A 20,353-nucleotide genomic window follows, 5' to 3' on the forward strand; every position below is an offset into this window, starting at 1 on the left:
ATGTGTTGTATGGCCACCTGATCTGACCACTTTCTTTCATGTTGACATCTTTAATTTTAAAACTGTTTTATTTAGTGCTTAAATCTTGTTTACAAATTTGTCTTCCTAAGTAATATGTCTACCTTTTTTTTTGGAATATGGAATATTTTGCTAACTGTTTCTCAATTGCATTTTACAGATCAGGAGAACCTCAGTCTGACGACATTGAAGCTAGCCGAATGTAAGTGTAACTTGGTTGAGACTGTGGTTCTTATTTTGAGTTGCCCTAGACTGCTTTAAATTACGTCACATTATTTGGAAATAATTTCTGGTTAAAAGAAAGGAATCATTTAGCAGTCAATGGGAGATAGGAACATACCTACTTTTTTTCCTATCAGGTAACTCTAAACCTCGGTAACAGTTTACTAGATTTCTACTACTAGATAGATAAATGCACACGCCTAAATTCTTAGTCTTTTTGCTTCCCTGGTAGCAGTTGTAGGGAAATAGGGAGGTTGAGGAAAGAGCTGAGTTTAACAATCTCAACACCTACCATATTTAAGGCATCAGGTACTATGTTATAGATACAGAGATGCGTAATAATTAGTTTTCACCCTACAGAAATTTATATTATACTCAAGAGTGAAAGATGCAGAAGCAAATAATTTCAGTCACTGAGGTAGAATGGTATCCAAAATACAATAGTAACATGAAGGAGTACTGGAGTACCCAGGTATGCAATAGGAATCTAGTGTAGATGGCAGGGAAGTAAGAGTGGCCAGGAAATGCTAAGTTCAGTCTTGAAATGTGACTGGGAATCAGGCAGCTAGAAGCATGAGCGGCTTATTCCAGGCAGAAGTATGAGCCAAAGTTAGAAGCAGCATAGGGAGTAGGGGACAATAGACAGTTGAGGACTTTTAGATCATAAACTAGCTGAGAGGTAGGAAAATGAAGAAGATAAGATGTGATAGAAGGTATTAGGGAGTCAGCAAAGAATTTGCTCAGTAGGTAGATAGTAAGTTTGTCAAACGTGTATTTTTAATAACCTTGCAAGAGAGAAAGGATTGAAGAGAAACGTGTGATGGTAAGGTAGTTCAGTCAGTGAGAGCCTTGACAATGACAGTGGTATAATAGGAATTCAAAATAAATTTTTCTGGATTTAAGACAAATATTTAGGACATGAAGTAAGTAAGACTTTAGTGATTTATTGTGAAGACTAAAGATGTTTCAGATAATAGAGGTAGTAATTATCAAAGCAAAGTTTTTCGAGGTATTAAGGGTTGGAATGAAAAATACAGGTGTATCTCTCATACAGGTAATATAAAAAAAGAAAAATGCAGATATGGTGATTGACCTTGAATAAGAGGAAAGATGCCCATCTAATGAAATTAGAACAAGGAAGTAAAGATGGATGTGTGATATTAATTGTAATTGTGGGTGAGGATGGAAAAATCAAGATTTTTTTACTGAAAATATTGGAACCTTATTTAAATGCCGGTATATATTGTGAATCTGCAAGAAATGACTATAAAATGTATTTCTCAAATTTATGTGACCCAACCATGTGACTTGTCTTTTAAGCTTTAAAAAATTGTAGTAAAATACACATAATGTAAAATTTTCCATTTCACCATTTTTAAGTATTTGGCTCAGTGGTATTAAGTATATTAATATTGTTGCACAGTCACGATCAGAACTCTCTGTCTTGCAGAACTGAAACTCTGTACCCATTAAACAATAATTCCTCATTTCCTTATCTTCACAGCCTCTGACAACCATTATTCTACTTTGTGTCTAATTTTGACTGCTCTAAGTACCTCCTATAAGTGCAATCATACAGTTTTTGCCCTTTTATGATTGGCTTATTTTACTTCGCAGTGTCATCAAGTTTCATCCATCTTTAGCATGTTTCAAAATTTGCATCCTTTTTCAGGCTGAATAATGTTTTATTGTATGTATATATCACATTTTGCTTATCCATTTACCTGTTGATGAGCGCTCAGGTTGCTTCCATGTTGTAGCTATTACAGATAATGTTGCTATGAACAGGAGTGTACAAATATCTTTTTGAGACCCTGCTTTGAATTGTTTTCCCAGAAGTGGAATTGTTGGATCATATGGTAATTTTATTTTTAAAATTTTGAGAAACTGCCATACTCTTCCAGAGCAACTGTACCTATTTGCATTTCTACCACTAGTGCACAAGGGGTCCAGTTTCTCTACATCCTTGCCATCACATATTGTGTGAGAGTGTGTGTGTGTGTGTACTTCAATAGTAGTCATTGTAGTGGATATAAGGTATCTTACTGTAGGTTAGTGACCACGAAACTCTTTATGAAACATTTTTTAATAATATTTTGTGGAATACAAGGTTTGTTTAGAGGTTTTGAGAAGACTGAAAACTTAGGAAGCTACTGAGGGGAATGGGTGAAGAAGTGGATCAGAAGTTGAGAGTCTTGACTGGCTGGCTACCTGAAATCAGAAACCGTATCAGAGTAGGAGAATCTCATTCCACTGAGTGACTAGTTAAGATTAAAGACTTTATCACATTTGAAATTTAAAGACTTTTCTCCAATAGCCAGAAGATTATGCATGGTATTTTAGGGTTGGATATTAGCAGAGCTGATGGAACAGAATCATTAGTGGCAAGTGCATAAGATGTTAACATTGGAGTATTTGAATTTATATGCTGTTGATGATGGCCATGATTGGAAAGGTTGGGATGCCAGACCAAAGTGTTGAGTTGTTTTAAGAAAAGCCTGAGGTCTAGATAACAGCAAGATGGCAGACTAGCACTTTGCAGCACTCATCTCATTGTAGAACCATCAATTTGAACAACTGTCTACACACAAAAATATAAGAGCTAAGAAACCAGACGAGAGATTACCTGAATGTGGCACACAGATAAGAAAAGACACATTGAAAAGGGTAAGAAGGACAGTTTTACATTACTTGTGTCACACCTCCCTCAGTCCCTGAGATCCCAGCATGGAGAGAGAGACTGTTCACCTGGGGGAAGGAGGGGAAGTGTACACCAGACTTAGACCCTAACATTGAGCTCGCCCCAGTAAAACTCAATGCTAGGCGGGCCCCCATGGCCCCAAACTTCAGGCCAATACCCACAAACCAAGCTTGCAGGCCCACCCCAGCACCAAGCTGGATCCCACAGCCCTAGGCTCCAAGCCTGTCTAGTGCTAGGGTGGTCCCTGCAGCCCTGCCCTCTAGATCGGCCCCTGTGGCCTCACATCACTGCAGAACAAGGGTCCAAACCCAGTACTTGGCCAGCCCCTTGTGATCCAAATTCTAGGCCAACACCCACCTACCCAGCCTTCACACTGGTCCTTGCAGATCCAAGGTTCAGGCTCACTCTAGTAGACCAGGATGCCAGGCCAGCAGCACCTGTGTACCAAGGCTCCAGGACCTACCCTGCTGACCCAGACTCCAGGCCAGCCCCTGTGGACTCAGGCTGCATAATCTCTGGACAGGCCGACTGGTAAAGGGCTTTACCCAATAAAGTCACTCTGCAAAGACTGGAACAAGTCTCAGCTTCTTCAAATGTGCAGGTGCCAACACATGACTACAGGGATCAAGAACAGTCAGGGAAACGTGACACCAGTCAAAGGAACACAATAAGACACCTGAACCAACCATAAAGAAATGGAGATATATGAACTGCCTGACAAAGAATTCAAAGTAATTGTTTAAGGAAGCTCAATGAATTTCAAGAAAATGCAGATAAACAATTCAACAAAATCAGGAAAACAACAATCAAAATGAGAAATTTTGAGATTGAAATTATTTTTTAACAAATTCTGAAGCTGAAAATGCAGTAAGTGGAATGAAAAATGCAAAAGAGCATTAAAAGCAGAATTGAGCAAGCAGACAAAAGAATCTGAACTCAAAAGACAGGTTACTTGGCTAGACTAAGGAAAAAAGAGATGACTCAAGATAAAAAAAATAAAGAGTTGTGTTTTTTGATGATAAAAGCAACAAGTCTTTAGCTAGACTAAGAAAAAAGATGACTCAAGTTAAATCAGAAATGAAAGAGGAACCATTGCAGCTGATACCAGAGAAGTACAAGAAATAAGAGGATCATAAGAGACTGAACAATTATATGCCAACAAATTGATTACCATAGAAGAAATGGATAAATTCCTAGACACATGCAACTTGTCCAAGCTTAATCATGAAATGAAAAATGTGAACAGTCCAGTGACAAGGATTGTATCAGTCATAAAAATATCTCCCACCAAAGGAAGCCCAAGACTTGGTGACTTTACTGCTGAATTCTAGCAGACATTTAAAGAAGAATAGTACAGATTGTTCTCATAATTTTATGAGAAATTTAAGAAGAGGGAGTAATTTCAAACTCATTTTGGGAGATGAGCATTACCTAGATACCAAAGCCAGACAAGAACTCTCCAGGAAAAGAAAATTACAGACCCGTATTCTTAATTTAGATGCAGAAATTCTGAAGAAAATAATAACTAAATTCAACAGTGTATTAGAAGGATCATTTACTGTGATCATATGGGATTTACCTCAAGGGTACAAGGATTATCCAACAGACCTGAATCCATAAAATGTGATATACAACATTAGGAGAACAAAGGCCAAAACCATGTTATCATTTCAATAGATAATTGAGATAATTGAGAAAAAGCATTTGACAGAATTCAGTATTCTCTTGTGCTAAAAACTCTCACAAATTAAGTATAGAAGGAATGTACCTCTATAAAATAAAGGCCATATTGACAAACACACTGCTAACGTTATACTGAATGTTGAAAAGTTAAAAGCTTTTCTTTTGAGATCAGGAAGAAAACGAGAATGCCCACTTTTGCCATTTCTATTCAGCACAGTACTGGAAGTCCTTGCAAGAGCAATTAGGCAAGAGAAAGAAAAGGCATCCCAGTAGGAAAGGAAGACATTGTTGTCCCTGTTTGAAGATGACATGATCTTGTATATAGAAAACCCTAAAGACTCCACCAGAGAATTGTTAGAACTGATAAATTCAGTAAAGTTGTAAGATATAAAATCAAGATACAAAAATCAGTAGAATTTCTGTACATTAATGACAAATTATCTAAAAGAAAAATCAAGAAGACAATTCCATTTATAATAGGTACCAAAAACAAAACATGCAGTGGCTCCCAGTATCAGTGGTTCTGCATTTGCAAATTGAACCAACATTTGGATGAAAATATTTGAGAAAAAAATACAACAATAAAAATACTGTTTTCTTATACAATAAGGAAACTACAGTATAGCAACTGTTTACATAGCATTTACGTTGTATTAGGTACTAAGTAATGATTTAAAGTATACACGAGGATGTGTGTAGGTTGTATGCAAATACTATACCATTTTATATAATGGACTTGAGCATCCATGGATTTTGGTATCTACAGGAGATCCTGGAACCAATATCCTGCAGATACCGAGGGATGATTGTACTTAGAAATAACTTTAACCAAAGAGTTGAAAACTATGTAACATTGATTAAAGAAATTGAAGATGATACAAATAAATGGAAAGTTATCTTGTGTTTATGGATTGGAAGAATTAATATTGTAAAATGTTTTTATTATCCAAAGCAATCTGCAGTTTTAATGCAATCCTGATCAAAATTCCAATGTTAAATTTCACAGAACTAGAAAACAGTGCTAAAATTTATATGGAACCACATAAGATCCTAAATAGCCAAAGCTGTCATGAGTGAAAAGAACAAAGCTGGAGACATCACACTATCTGATTTCAAAATATAGTTCAAAGCTACAGTAATTATAACAGCATGATAGTCACATAGAAGTAGACAGGCCAGGCACAGTTGCTCACACGTGTATTCCCACACTCTGGGAGACTAAGGCAGAAGGATTACTTGAAACCAGGAGTTTGAGAGCAGCCTGGGCAACATAGTGAGACCCTGTCTCTAAAATTTAAAAAAAAAAATTTTTAAAGCCAGGCGCGGTGCTGTGTATCTGTAGTCCTAGCTACCCGAGAGGCTGAAGGAGGAGGATTGCTTGAGCTCAGGAGCTTAAGGTGGCAGTGAACTGTGATTGCATCACTGCACTCCAGCCTGGATGACAGCGTGAGACCCTGTCTTTTAAAAACAAAACAAAAGAAACAAAAAAACAGACACATCGACCCACAAAACAGAATGGAGAGCACAGAAATAAATTCGTGTACTATCAGTTGATTTTGGACAGGGTGCAAAGAACACAGCGGGGAAAGGGAAGTCTGTTCAATAGGTGGTGTTGGGAAAATGGAATATCTACATGCATGAGAATGAAATCAGACCTGTATCTCACATCATATACCAAATTCAAGTTAAAATGGATTAAGGTCTTAAATATAAGACCTGAAACTGTAGAACTACCAGAATAAAGTATAGGAGAAATGTACATGACATTGGTTTGGACAGTGATTTTTTTGGATATGACCCCCCCGAAGCACAGGCAACAAAAATAAAAATTGATGAATGAGATCACATCAAACTAAAAAGCTTCTGCATGGCAAAAAGAAAAAATCTACAGAATGAAAAAACTCACAGAATGGAAGATAGTATTTCCAAACCATATATCTGGTAAGGGGTTAATATGCAAAATATATAAGGAACTCAGACATCTCAGTAGTAAGAAAGCACCTCACTTAAGAAATGGGCAAAGGACTTGAATAGACATTTCTCAAAATAAGACATACAAATGGCCATTAGAATGGCTGTTAAAGTTAGATGAGGATTTGCAGACAAGGTATATCTTGCGCATGGCAGGAATGTAAATTAGTACAGCATTTATGGAAAATAGCATGAAGTTTGCTCAGAAATTAAAAAATAGAACTACCATATGATTCAGCAGTCACACTTGGATATATATGTATTTTTATATATATATAAAAGAATAAAATCAGTGTGCTGAAGAGATCTGTACTCCCATGTTCCTTTCGGTATCATTTGCGATACCCATGATACAGCATCAGCCTAAGTGTTCATGGATAAAGAAAATGTGGTATGTATACACAGTGGAATATACTTCAGCCATAAAAAGGAGGAAATGCTGTCATTTGTGACAGCAGGGGTGAACCTGGAGGGCATTGTTGAAAGTAAGCCAGCCACAGAAAGGCAAATACTACATCTCTCTTAAATGTGGAATCTTAACTCAGGGATGTAAAATGGTGGTTACCAGGGGCTGGGGGTGGGTGGACTGGGTTGCAGAGGTGTTGGTCAGAGGACACAAAATTTCAATTAAGAGGAATTTGTTCAAGGTATCTATTGTACAACATGGAAACTAGTTAATAACAATGTATTTTTGGAAATCACTGAGAGTAGATTTTAAATGTTCTGCCATAAAATATAAGTATGTGAGGTATTGCATGTATTAATTAGCTTGATCTAGCCATTCCACAGTGTATACATATTTTGGAACATCATGTGAATACAATAAATATGTATCCTTTTTTTTGTTTTTTGTGTTCTTTTTTTTTTTTTGAGACAGAGTCTTGCTTTGTCACCCAGGCTGGAGTGTAGTAGCATGATCTTGGCCACTGCATCCTCTGCTTCCTGGGTTCAAATGATTCTCCTGCCTCAGCCTCCCAAATACGTATCATTTTTATTTGTCACCAAACCTGGTGTCTTGACAGGTGAAAGGAGATATGAGTATGAGTGAAACTCTTACAAAGATAGCTGAGATGATCATTGTCAGAGGTTTTAGTATGTCTAACAAAGACAAGGGAGTGATTTGCTGAAATGAGGAGGTGAAGATGTCTCAAATTTAGAAAGGCAAATATTTTGGGGGCCTAGAGTATTGGGATAGAACCATGTACAGGGACATTGAAGTCACTTTGCTGATGATGTAACTGGGGGCAAAGTGGAGGCTTAAATATGTGGGTTTAATTGACCAGAACAGAGAGGGAAAGAGAAGGCATTCGGTTAGATGACATGAGTTTCAAATTACAAGCTGTTTTTTTGTTGTTTTTAATACAGGGAATTTTGTCGTTTATTTTTAATACAGGGAATTAGAAGAATAATGGTGGACTTAGGAGTTTTAGGAGTCACATAAAAGGGTTGCATGATAGGCAGTGCCTTTGGGGAGGAGCCAGGCTTTCATGAAAGCTAAGAAGTTGAGGGGCCATTATGTAAAGTAGTTGGAGATGGGGGATAGCCTATGGGTCTTCAGAAAGCCTCTGGGTTTCTAGAGATCTTTCTGGAAGAGGTTAGGAGGATGAGTCAAGTTTAGAATGGAAGAGGATAGATGAAGCTTGCATTTGGTAGTAAAAACCAAGGATGAATGTGTGAGGCATGATTATTTGTCACAAGTTTCCAGGTGACACTCTGGCATTCAGTCCTTGTTGAATTAAGCAAGCTTTCTTACTGTTTTACTTGGCTGTGTTAAAGTAGAGTAACAGGAAATTAGACTTCCCATAATGTCTCAATAGAGCTGTTTAAGTTTCTAGCCATAATTGGTATGGGAATATAGCTCTAAACCTTCAAGGCTGCTACCATTTCTCACATTCCTATATCTAGAAACTGTAGCCAGGCAGCACTTTCAGTGAGGTGAGTAGGTCCAGGTTTGTTCAATTACTTTTGTACCAACCTAATACCTTAATAGTATTTGTCCTAATTTACAAAAATAGGTAATGAAGGATTCTTGGTTTTACCTCAGAGCTAACTGTCCATTAATGGCAACATCCCACATTTGTTGAAGCATGATTTTGTTGTTTGTACTTTGACATGCATTTGATATTTTAAGTAACGCCTTGAATGCATCTTAAATAATAATTTATATACAGTTAACCCTCCCGTTTGTTTTTAGGAATTCTTAGTGTTGCCAATTTCCTAGGATGTAGAAGAGCATAGTAAAAAAAAATTATTAATACTCTTAAACAAGTGTTTTTAACAACTGGACACCATTTTGTAGTTAAGCCTAGAAACAGAACTAATGCAATAACCCAGATCTTTTCATTTATTTGTATGTTTATTTTACCTGGATTTACTTTAGTTTTTTGTTTTGTTTGCTTATTGTTTGAGATATTGTCTTGCTCTGTCATAAGTGATACAGCTAGAGTGCAGTGGTGTGATCAGAGCTCACTACAACTTTGAATTCCTGGGCTCAAGTGATCCTCATGCCTCAGCCTCCTGAGTAGCTGGGACTACAGGCACGTGCCACCATGCCAGGCTAAAACAGTGTTTTTGTTTGTTTGTTTGTTTGTTTTTTGTAGAGACAGGGTCTCACCATGTTGCCCAGGCTGGTCTTGAACTCTTGGCCCCAAAGTAATCCTTCTGCCTTGGCCTCACAAAGTGCTGGGACTACAGACGTGAGCCACCGTGCCTGGCCGTGGATTTTGTTTAAATTTATAAATACTGTGTTGTAGAATCTCTTTGTATGTATTAATTTAGACACCTTAATTTTCTTAATGATTTCATACCAGTTTCTCCGTAACTTCAGATTTTTTTTTTGAGGTGGAATCTTGCTCTGTCACCCAGGCTGGAGTGCAGTGGCGCGATTTGGCTCACTGCAACCCCTGCCTCCCAGGTTGAAGCAATTCTCCTGCCTCAGCCACCCGAGTAGCTGAGATTACAGGCATGTGCCACCATGCCTGGCTAATTTTGTATTTTTAGTAGAGACAGAGTTTCACCATATTGGCCAGGCTGGTCTTGAACTCCTGACCTCGTGATCTGCCTGCCTCAGCCTTCCAGAGCGCTGGGATTACAGACTTGAGCCACCGCACCCAACCAGATCAGATTTTTTGTGTTTGGTATTTACTCTTTACCTCTAACACTAAGGCTATGTTTCCAGATGTATAACTATAAATGGAGCAGGGGTAAATACAACAAGTGATTTATGGTTCAGTAAAGCAAGTTAGTTTTAATAAATGCTCAGTTTACTGTAAATGTCAGAAATGCCCCAGGACTCTGTCTGTTGACAACTCTTCTATTTCCATCGTCAGCTCTTGCCCTCTGAACTGTAGACTGATTTATCCAACAGTTAAGTCTGGTTCTCAAACTTAACCTGTCCTAAGTGGAGCTCCTGATTTTCATCATCCCAAACCTATGTCTCTCATAATATTTTGCCATCTCAGTCAATAACAGCTTTTTTTCCCTCCTGTGCAGCCAAAAGCCTTGGAAGCATCTTTTAATTTCTCTATGTCACATACTCAAATTATTGGTAAATCTTGTTGGCTACACCTTCAAAATACCCACAATTCATTTTATTTTTTTTAATCATTATACTTCTGTTTACTCTGTTTAAAGGCATCATCTTTTGGCAAAAGAAAGAAATTGTTTCCCAGGAGTCTTGTGCTTTACAGTGTATTCTCTAGTAGCAGCCAGAATGATCTTTTTAAAATCTGAGTTAAACCATGTTATTTACTATGCTCAGAACTTTTCAGAGGCTTCCCATCTTAAAAGTAAAATCTGGAGATTTACATGGCCCTGTATGAACTGGCTTCCTTTCATTTCTGTGATCTCTCTACCACACTTGCTCATCTCTGTCTAAAATGGCTGTATCTTTGTCATCTTAAGGCTTGTAACTATTGTCTGTGACCCTGTGACCCTTCTCTGTGATAATCCATGTGGCTTCCTTCCTCACTTGATTCAGAGAGCTCTCTGCTCAAATGATGCTTTTCCTGACCGGCTGCATCAAAGAATGATCATGTTCTTCTGCATTCCCCTTACCTTGCTGCATTTTTCTTCATGGGATTTAATGTCATTTGACTTCTTGCATATTGATTTCTTTGTTGTTTTGCTTCTTTACCACTAGAATGGAAGCCTAATGACAGTGCCTGGCATACAGTAGGTAGTCAGTAACTACTTCCTACATGAAAGAATGAAGCTAGTAAATTTATGCAAAATGTTTGTTTCTGCCTTTTTAATTATCTTGCAGAAATGTAGGAAGAATTTTTTAGGATCAGTTTATGTATATATATAAACTGATAAGTATGTACACAGCCTGTAGAATGTGGGTAATACCACCTATCATCTTTTTGAGCATTTACCATGTAGCAAGTCACTGTGCTCCATAATCCACATGCATTATCTTGAATTTGATAGGAGAGCTGAGCTTTTTAATCAGAGTAGACCATAGAAATATAGCTTGGATGCTTTTATTTCCTATATGACTTCTTCGGTGTACTTACACATCTATAAGCATTTATGGGTCAAGTAACATACTGAAATATTTTCTGAAGTAAAAGAAATCTCTTTAATGAAATAAGTGGTTCTCCTATAGGTTCTCATATCATATTCTTGGTCTCCAGATTGAGAAGGTCCTTTTGTATGCTTCCAGTATACTCGAAACCAGGAGGTAGTCTGACATCTATTTCCCTTCAAGGTCAAATAATTAGAGAAAGGTAGGTTTAATTGACACTGTTATCGAGACAGTATCAGAAGAGAAATTGAAAAATCTCTGTTGAGACTCTGTAATTTGCTAGGTTCTGAGGATACGACAGTAAATAAGTTATTAGGTCATATACCTCAGCTTCCCATTTAATTAATAGGCAGTTATAATATATAATAGAATAGGTACTGGTTGGTATGAGACTTCAGAGGAAGAATACCTAATTATCTTAAAAGTGGTATGTAAGCTGAAACCTTGAGGATGCTTGGGAATAGCTAAGAATCATAGTGTTCTAGGCAGGAAGAATAACACCTGGAATCAGAGAAGACAGCAGAACAAGTCCACTGAGTAGTAAGAAGTTCCGTATTGCAGTAATGTAGAGTTAGCTGATGGGAGAAGGTGTGAAAAAATGCATTTGGATGTAGAAAGCCAGGAGCACGCTAAGGCCCTTTGCTTTCTTCTGACAGACACAGGAGCCCATGAAAGGCATCACGTGTGGAAGGAAGTGACACGAGTCATAGTCTGCCCTGCTTTTCTACCACCTGAAGCATCATATAAACCTATATCTTCTGTTTCAAATGTAAGGAAACATACTTCTAGTTCACAGTAGGGATAGTTGAATGGATGAACTGCTTCTGGCTGAATCTTCTCAAAGTAGAATGAGCAAAACATGGCTATATTATGAGATTATCTAAGGAAAGATTTTTATAATCATGTGAATTTTGAATTTCTTTATATCTTAATTATTCCAAGAGATTTTTGGAAACATTAATGAGAATAGTTTACCTTTAGTACATAGAACTTCTTGTCAGCTATAAATGAGGATCAAACCCAAAAGAGATTAACAAAAATAAAAGGGATGCTATTTCCCCAAATTAGCAGAACTTTTTGATTCACCGAGTTCTTTGTTTTTTAACTGCTGTCTGCCTCTTAACATAATTGAGTATTCAGTGATATAATATAAATAAATCACTTACTAAATGCTGATGAACGCTTGTTTTTATTAACATCTCAGCTTGTAGCATATCTTGTTGCCCATACCAGAAACCCCACCCATTACCTCTAGCTCTTCCAGCTTATTTACCTCTTACAAACTACTTATTTTAAATATTTCCTGGGTCAATTTCATCTTTTTTTTTCTTCCTACTGCTACATTCTTTGTCTGGACTATTACAGTAGTCATTACCTAACTGGATTGCTTGCCTCCAGTTTTGCCCACTTTGGTTTCAGTTGTTGAAAAGGCAAATTTTGTCAGTCACTTACCTGCTTAAAACCCTTCAGTGACTCCTTGTGTTTTAGTTCTTATCTAATGGTTTATGAATGTAGTGGGTTACGAATCTTCCGGAAGAGTGCATTTGCACTCCTGAAGTGTGCATGTATTTTTATGAGGAGAAGATCTTTAGCTTTTATTAGATTACTCCTCTTTTGGCTAAAAAAAGAATTACTTATCATGGCTATTGAGGTCTTCCATGATCTGGCTTTTCCCTGCCTCTCTATTTTCATATTTTTGAAACTTTTCTTGAACTTTAGGCTCTTGAAGTGCTTGGAATTGTCTTATAATATCATGTTTTCAGGCCCCTGTGCTTTTACTCATTTTCCTCTATCTGAAACATTCTTCCCCTATCTGAAACATTCTTCCCACCCATAGTGTCATCAGCTCCTAGTCATCTTTTGTGATTCACCTCTCCTAAGTTGCCTCTCTTTTTATTGCTATTTCTCTGTAGTCATCTCTGTGATATTGAAATCATGTGGCTTTCTCTTTCTTTAGACATCATAATTCCTTGAAGAGCCCTTTTTATGTAGCCTGACAAGCAGAATTTATACTGAAGTAGACATTTGGAAGTCATTTAGTTATTGCTCAATCCTTGAAAGATGAAACTGTCCAAAGGGAAATTTAAAAGGGAAAGTATCTAATAGCTGATCCCTGGAGAATACAAATGTCTCTAGATTTGGAAGGGAAGTCTCTGAAAAACAGCCAGAGAGAAGGGAGGAAACCAAGAAATAGTGTCCTAGACCCAAAAGTCAATAATTTCCAAAAGGTCTATATTTCTTAGGAAGGCCAAGTAAAATAAGTAGTGAAAAGTGATGACCTGATTAGAGCAGATTCTTCATTTCCAGTTACAGAAGCTAGGTTATAGGTACAGTAAGCGCTGGACATGTTCTTTTCCCACATGGAATGTTATTCGTGTTCTCCACTGCTGCTTTGAACTATTCCTTTTACTCTCTCAGCATAAAAATCCCTGCTTCTTTGAAGCTTATGCCTTCTGGTTTTGTCTTCCTCTGTCTGCCTTCAGTGAGCTATCAGTTTCGTCTCGGTTTTTGAAGACTGCTACCTGAACTTATTCTTCTTCACTCTTTCCCAAATCTGCTGCCATCTTTATTTATATGATTAACCCCTCAGTCCCTAGCAAGTCAAATTCCCATCCGTTTTTATCTACAGTAACGTTCACCTCTGCATCACTGCTGCTTCCCATGTCTACAGGCATGCCAACTCAAAACTGTTTTACCCCAAAAGCTTCAGTGAAAACACCTTACCTCAGGTTGCAGTCTTTGAATGCTTTTCTACTATCTTAAACTTGTTTTCTTTCATTGCGCCTTTTCTTCCTTCTCTTAGAGACTTATCCTATGGCTCTTCTACTGTCTTCCAGCTACAATTCCCTCTTGTACCTGACATGTACTGCTCAGAGCCAGGAGATGGATAAGTAGTAGTATTTCACATGTACTTTTTTCTCTGGGGAGCAGTAGTCATATAATAATTGATTAAGATAAAACAGGTTTTTATCAGTTTATATAAGAGGTAAAGAAAACAATGGGGTAGAGTTTTAAAAATTGTCAAAAACAACAAATTTTACCATATTAATGATTTGAAGTGTACAGTACAATTGTGGTAACTGTGCACATTGTTGTGCAGCAGATCTCTAAAACTTTTTCATCTTGTAAAACAGAAACTCTACATTCATTGAACAACTCTTCTTTTCCCCCTTCTTCCTATTCCTTGGCAAATGCCATTCTACTTTTTGCCTCTAAAATTTGACTGTTTTGGCTACTTCATGTTAGTGGAATCATTAAGTATTTGTCTTTTGTTGACTGGCCTATTTCACATAGCAATGTCCTCAAGGTTCATTTGTGTTGTAGCATATTACAGAATTTCTTTCTTTTCTTTTAGGCTGAATAACATTTTGTTATATATGTATACCACATTTTCGTTAACCATTTGTTGATGGATGTTTAGGTTCCTTCCACTTCTTGAATATTGTAATGTTGAAATAAACATGGGTGTACAAATACTTTTTTGAGAACCTGTTTTTAATATATTTGGAAGTATACCCAGGTGTAGGATTACTGGATCATATGTATTCTATTTTTTTTTAGATTTTTTTTTTTTTTACAGGAGTTCTAGGTTCACAGAATTGAGAGGAAGGTACAGAGATTTCCCCTGTACCTCCTTCCACACACATGTATAGATTCTCTCATAGCCAGTGTGCATCTCCCACCAGAATGGTACATGTCTTTCTGATGAACCTATATTGATACATCATAATTACCCAAAGTCTGTAGTTTATATTAGGGATCATTCTTAGTGCTGTACGTTCTGTGGCTTTGAACAAAGTACAATGACATGTATCTACCATTATATCATACAGAATGTTTTCACTGCCCCAAAATCCTCTGTGTTGTACCTATTTATCTTTCCTTCCCTCCCACTCCTTGGCAATCACCGATCCTTTTACTGTGTCTCTAACTTTGCCTTTTCCAGCATATTATATACTTGTAATCATAGAGTATATAGCCTTTTCAGCTTGACTATTTTTACTTACTAATATGCATTAAAGTTTCTTCCATGTCTTTTCATAGGTTGTTAGTACCTCTCTTTGTCCATTTTCTGGACATATCACAGTTTGTGAATGAATATTCACCTAATGAAGGACATTGTGGTTGCTTCCACATTTTGCTAATTATGAATAAAACTGCTGTAGATATCGGTGTGCAGGTTTTTGTGTGGACTTAGGTTTTCAGCGACTTTCTGTAAATACTAGGGAGTGCAATTGCTGGATCTTATGGTAAAAGTGTTTAGTTTTGTAGGAAACATCCAAACTGTCTTCTAATATGACGCTATCCTTTTACGTTTTTCACCAGCAATGAGTGAGTGTTTCTGTTGCTCTACATCTTCACCAGTATTTGGTGTTATCAGTGTTCTGAATTTTGTCCATTCTGATAGGTGTGTAGAGGTATCTTATAATTTTAATTTGTGTTTCTCTGATGCCATATGATGTGTGGGACATCTTTTCATATGCTGAATTGCCATCTGTATATCTTTGGTGAGGTGTCTGTTAAGGTTGTTGGCCAATTTTTTAATTGGGTTGTTTGTTTTCTTGTGGAATTTTAGGAGTTCCTTACACTGTCTCTGTCTGTCTTGTCTGTCTGTCTGTCTGTCTATTGAGACAGAGCCTCGCTCTGTCACCCAGGTTGCAGTACAGTGGCACAGTCTTGGCTCCCTGCAACCTCTGCCACCTGGGTTCAAGTGATTCTCCTGCGTCAGCCTCCCGAGTAGCTGGGATTATACGCGTGCGCCACCACACCTGGCTAATTTTTGTATTTTTAGTAGACACGAGGTTTCACTATGTTAGCCAGGCTGGTCTCGACCTCCTGACCTCAGGTGATCCACCCACCTTGGCCTCCCAAAGTGCTGGGATGTGAGCCACCACGCCCAGCCTCCTTACACATTTTAGTTAATAGTTCTTTATCAGATGTGTCTTATGCAAATATTTCCTCCCTATCTGTGGCTTGTCTTTTCATACTCTTGACATTGTCTTTTTCAAAAGACAACAATTTTTAAGAAACAAGTAGACAATTTTAATGAAGTCTGGCTTATCAGTTCTTTTCTTCATGGTTGGTACCTTTGGTGCCGTATCTAAAAAGTCATCACCAAACCCAAGATCTAGATTTTTTCTTATGTTATCCTCTAGGAGTTTTATAGTTTTGAGTTTTACATTTAATTCTCTGGTTTATTTTGAGTTTATTTTTGTGAAGGGTGTAAGACCTGTGTCTAGACTCTTTTTTTTTTTTTTTGCATGTGGATGTTCAGTTATTACCACTGTTTATTGAAAAAGACTATTTTCTTCATTGTATTGCCTTTGCCTCTTTGTCAAATACTGCCATTGCTCCTTTGACTATGTGGGTCCATTTCTGGGCTCTCTGTTCTGTTTCGTTGATCTGTTTTGTCAGTTCTTTTGTCAGTACCACACCATCTTGACTACTGTAGCTTTACAGTAAATCTTGAAATCAGTAGTGTCCATCTGACTTTTTCTGTCAATATTGAGTTGTCTCTCACGGGTCATGGAATAGCTCTTCATTATTTAGTTATTTGATTTCTTTCATCAGAGTTCTAAAACATTTTTCTTCATATATCTTGTACTAATTTTGTTAGATCTGTACTTAAATATTTCATTTTGGGACACGCTAATGTAAAATGGTATTGTGTTTTTAATTTCAAATTCAACTTATGCATTGCTGGTTTACAGGAAAGCTATTAACTTTTTTATATGAGCCTTGTATCCTGCAGCTTTGCTATAATCACTTATTAGTTCTAGGAGGTTTTTGTTGTTTTTCTTTTTCTTTTTTTCAATTCCTGTCTATGTTCTACACATATAGTCATTTCATCTGCAAACAAAGGCAGTTGTATTTTTTTGTTCCCCGTTAGTATACCCTTTATTTCCTTTTCTTGTCTTAGCTAGGACTTCCAGTATGGAGTGGTGAGGTGGGGATATTCTTTTCTTGTTCCTGATCTTAGTAAGAAAGTTTCTAGTTTCTCATCATTAAGGATGGTGTTAGCTGTATGTTTTTTGTAAACGTTCTTTATCAAGTTGAAGGTGTTCCCTCTATTCCTAGTTTACTAGTTTCTATCATGAGTGGGTGTTAAATTTTGTCACATACTTCTCTCCATCTATGGTATGGTCATGTGATTTTTCTTCTTTAGTCTGTTGATATGGTGAATTGCATTAATTGATTTTCCAATATTGAACCAGTCTTGCATACCTGGGATAAATCCTACTTTGTGCTGGTGTATACTTCTTTTTATACATTGTAGTAAAATTTAGTTTGCTAATACTTTGCTAATACAAAGATTTTTGCATCTTTATTCATGACAAATATGGGTCTGTAGTTTTCTTTTCTGATAATGTCTTTGTCTGGTTTGGGTATTAGAGTAATGCTGACTTCATACAATGAGATAGGAGCATCTCCTTTGCTTCTATCTTCTGAAGGAGATTGTAGAGAACTGGTGTGGTTTCTTCCTTAAATGTTTAGTAGAATTCATCAGAGAATCCATCTGGGCCTGATGCCTTCTCTTTTAGAACATTATTAATTATGGATTTAATTTCTTTAATATATGCTTTTTAATCAAGATTATTTCTTCTTAGAGTTCTAATAGATTGTGTCTTTTAAGGAATTGATTCATTTCATCTAGGTTACCAAATTCGTGGCCGTAAAGTTGTTCATAATATCCCTTGATTATCCTTTTAATGTCCATGAGATCTGTAATGATGTCCACTCTTTTCATTCTGATATTAGTTATTTTGTCCTTTGTCTCTTTTTCTTAGCCTGGCTAGAGGCTTATTGATTTTATTGATCTTTTCAGAGAACTAGTTGATTTCTTTGATTTTTCTCTATTGATATCTTGTTTTCAATTTCATTGATTTCTGCTCTAATTTTTATTACTTCTATTTGGATTTAATTTGCTTTTTCTAGTTTCATAAGTTGGTAGCTCAGATAATTGATTTTTAGATCATTCTTTTCTTTTCTTTTCTTTTTGAGGTGGAGTCTCGCTTTGTCGCCCAGGCTGGAGTGCAGTGGCACGATCTCGGCTCACCGCAAGCTCCGCCTCCCGGGTTCACGCCATTCTCTTGCCTCAGCCTCCCGAGTAGCTGGGACTACAGGCGCCTGCCACCACGTGTGGCTAATTTTTTTGTATTTTTAGTAGAGACGGGGTTTCCCTGTGTTAGCCAGGATGGTCTTGATCTCCTGACCATGTGATCCACCCGCCTCAGCCTCCCAAAGTGCTGGGATTACAGGCGTGAGCCACAGCGCCCGGCCTAGATAATTCTTTTCTAATAAATGCATCAGTGTTGTATGTTTCTTTCTAAGCGCTGCTTTCACTGTATCCCACAAATTTGGATAAGTTGTGTTTTCATGATATTTTCAATTTATAATGGTATTATTGGGACACAACCCAATAAGTAAGTTTAGGAGCATTTGTATGCATAAGCACAATTGTTGACATTATTTTGAACAAATTCTTATTTGTTAGATCAATTAAGTATAAGAAAAATAAAAGGTTTTATTTTACTTTCAGTGTTTCCTTCTTTTGATGCTCTATATATGTAGATTTCAGTTTCTGAACTTCCCAACACTTATTGCAAGGCAGGTGTACTGACAACAAATTTCCTTAATTTTTGTCTGAGAAAGTGTTTTTTTTAACTTTTGAATAATAATCTCACAAGGTAGAGTGCTAGGTTTATGGGTTTTTTTCTCTCAACACTATGACTATTTCACTCTTTTTCTTGTAGGAAGTCACATGTATTTTTTCTTTTTTTTCTTTTTTTCCTCTACAGGTAAGGTGATTTTTTCCCTCTGGCTTACTTCGGATTTTTTTCTTATCCTTGAATTTCTGTAATTACCACGTTTTATGCCCAGATGTAGTTTTTTGGCATATTTTCAAGCTCAGAGATTCTTCATCCATGCCCAGCCTACTAATAAGCCCATCAAAGGCATTCTTCATTTCTCTTACAGTGTTCTGTTTTTTGTTTTTGTTTGTGTTTTATCTCTAGCACTTCCTTTTGGTTCTTAGGATTTTCATCTCTACTTTTTTAACATGTTGTTTACTCAGTTCGTTAGGGCCCTTAGCATATTAATCATAGTTGTTTTAGATTCCAAGTTTGATAATTCCAAATCCCTGCTGTATCTGGTCCTGGTGCTTGTTTTTTACCTTTTATTATGCCCTGTAATTTTTTTCTTGATAGCTTGGACATGATGTACTAGGTAAAAGGAACTGTTGTAAATGAGCCTTTAGTAATGTGGTTGTAAGGTGTAGGGAGAGGAGAAGAGTTCTGTAGTCTTATGATTAGGTCAGTCTTTTTAGTGAGCTTATGCCTCTGGACTGTGAACTTCACAAGTGTTTCTCAATCCCACCCCTCCCTCATTCCCTTAGTTAGAACAAGATAGCTATAATGGCCTGAAGTTGGGTTATTTCTCTTCCCCCACATCATTTTGGCTTTGCTACAACCCCAGAAGGTTAGGCTCTGGTTAACTAGTTTCTCCTGAGGACAAACCTTGTTAAGACCAGAATAGTCTAGTGTACTTGTAAATCATTTCTCTTTGCCTCCCCTGCTGAGGGTTGAGGATTTTTCTCCTATATTTACTGTGAGAAGCCGGTCAATTGCCTGGATGTAAAACTTAGAAAATTGTAGGGCTCCCCCTATAATTGGGTAACTCTGGAGTTTTTAGCTTTCAGAGTTGTCCACACTGAGCCTTCATCAATTTGTCCATTACGCTTCAGGATTTCCTACCCCGTGGAGGTTTCTGCTTGTGTTTTTCATCTCAGATAAATGGTGATGCTATGTGTTCACCTGTCCTCTGCTCTCACAGGCAGTCATTTGCCCTGTGACCTCACTTATCCTATCTCAGATTTGTTTATTTTTAAGTTTGTCATTTTTTACTTGTTGTTAGGATGGAGTGGTGACTTCCAAGCTCTTCATATGTGGAACTGGAGGTAATTCTATTTCAAATTTTTTGAGGGACCTTCATGTTGTTTTTTTTATAGTGCCTGGCACCATTTTACATTTTCACCAGTGGTGCATAAGGGTTCCAGTTTCTCCATATCTTCACCAATACTTATTTTCTGTTTTTTTAATGGTGGCCATCCTAATGGTTTCAGATGATGTATCATTGCAGTTTTAATTGACATTTCTCCCTACTGATCAGTGATGGTGAGAATCTTTTCATGGGCTTATTGCCCATTTGTATATATTCTTTGGAAAAATGAC

General features: G+C 37.1%; 2 protein-coding genes across 51 annotated transcripts in view; one reads left to right on the forward strand and one right to left on the reverse strand.

Moving 5' to 3' along the window:
* UBE3A (ubiquitin protein ligase E3A) overlaps nt 1–20,353 on the forward strand; it is a 101,568-nt gene that overhangs the window by 33,264 nt on the left and 47,951 nt on the right. For 49 of the 50 annotated variants that reach the window (XM_063794454.1, XM_016927785.4, XM_063794453.1 and 46 more), the window contains one exon: nt 179–220. The exons of the other annotated variant lie outside the window; for it this stretch is intronic. In XM_063794454.1, coding sequence (XP_063650524.1) covers nt 179–220 — 42 coding nt within the window. The remainder of the gene's footprint in view (nt 1–178; nt 221–20,353) is intronic. 50 annotated transcript variants of the gene reach the window in all.
* Nucleotides 1–20,353, reverse strand: part of LOC129137185 (uncharacterized) — a 188,035-nt gene that overhangs the window by 15,715 nt on the left and 151,967 nt on the right. The gene's annotated exons all lie outside the window — the stretch shown is intronic.

Source organism: Pan troglodytes, chromosome 16 (assembly GCF_028858775.2).
Source record: "Pan troglodytes isolate AG18354 chromosome 16, NHGRI_mPanTro3-v2.0_pri, whole genome shotgun sequence".
Classification (NCBI taxonomy): domain Eukaryota; kingdom Metazoa; phylum Chordata; class Mammalia; order Primates; family Hominidae; genus Pan; species Pan troglodytes.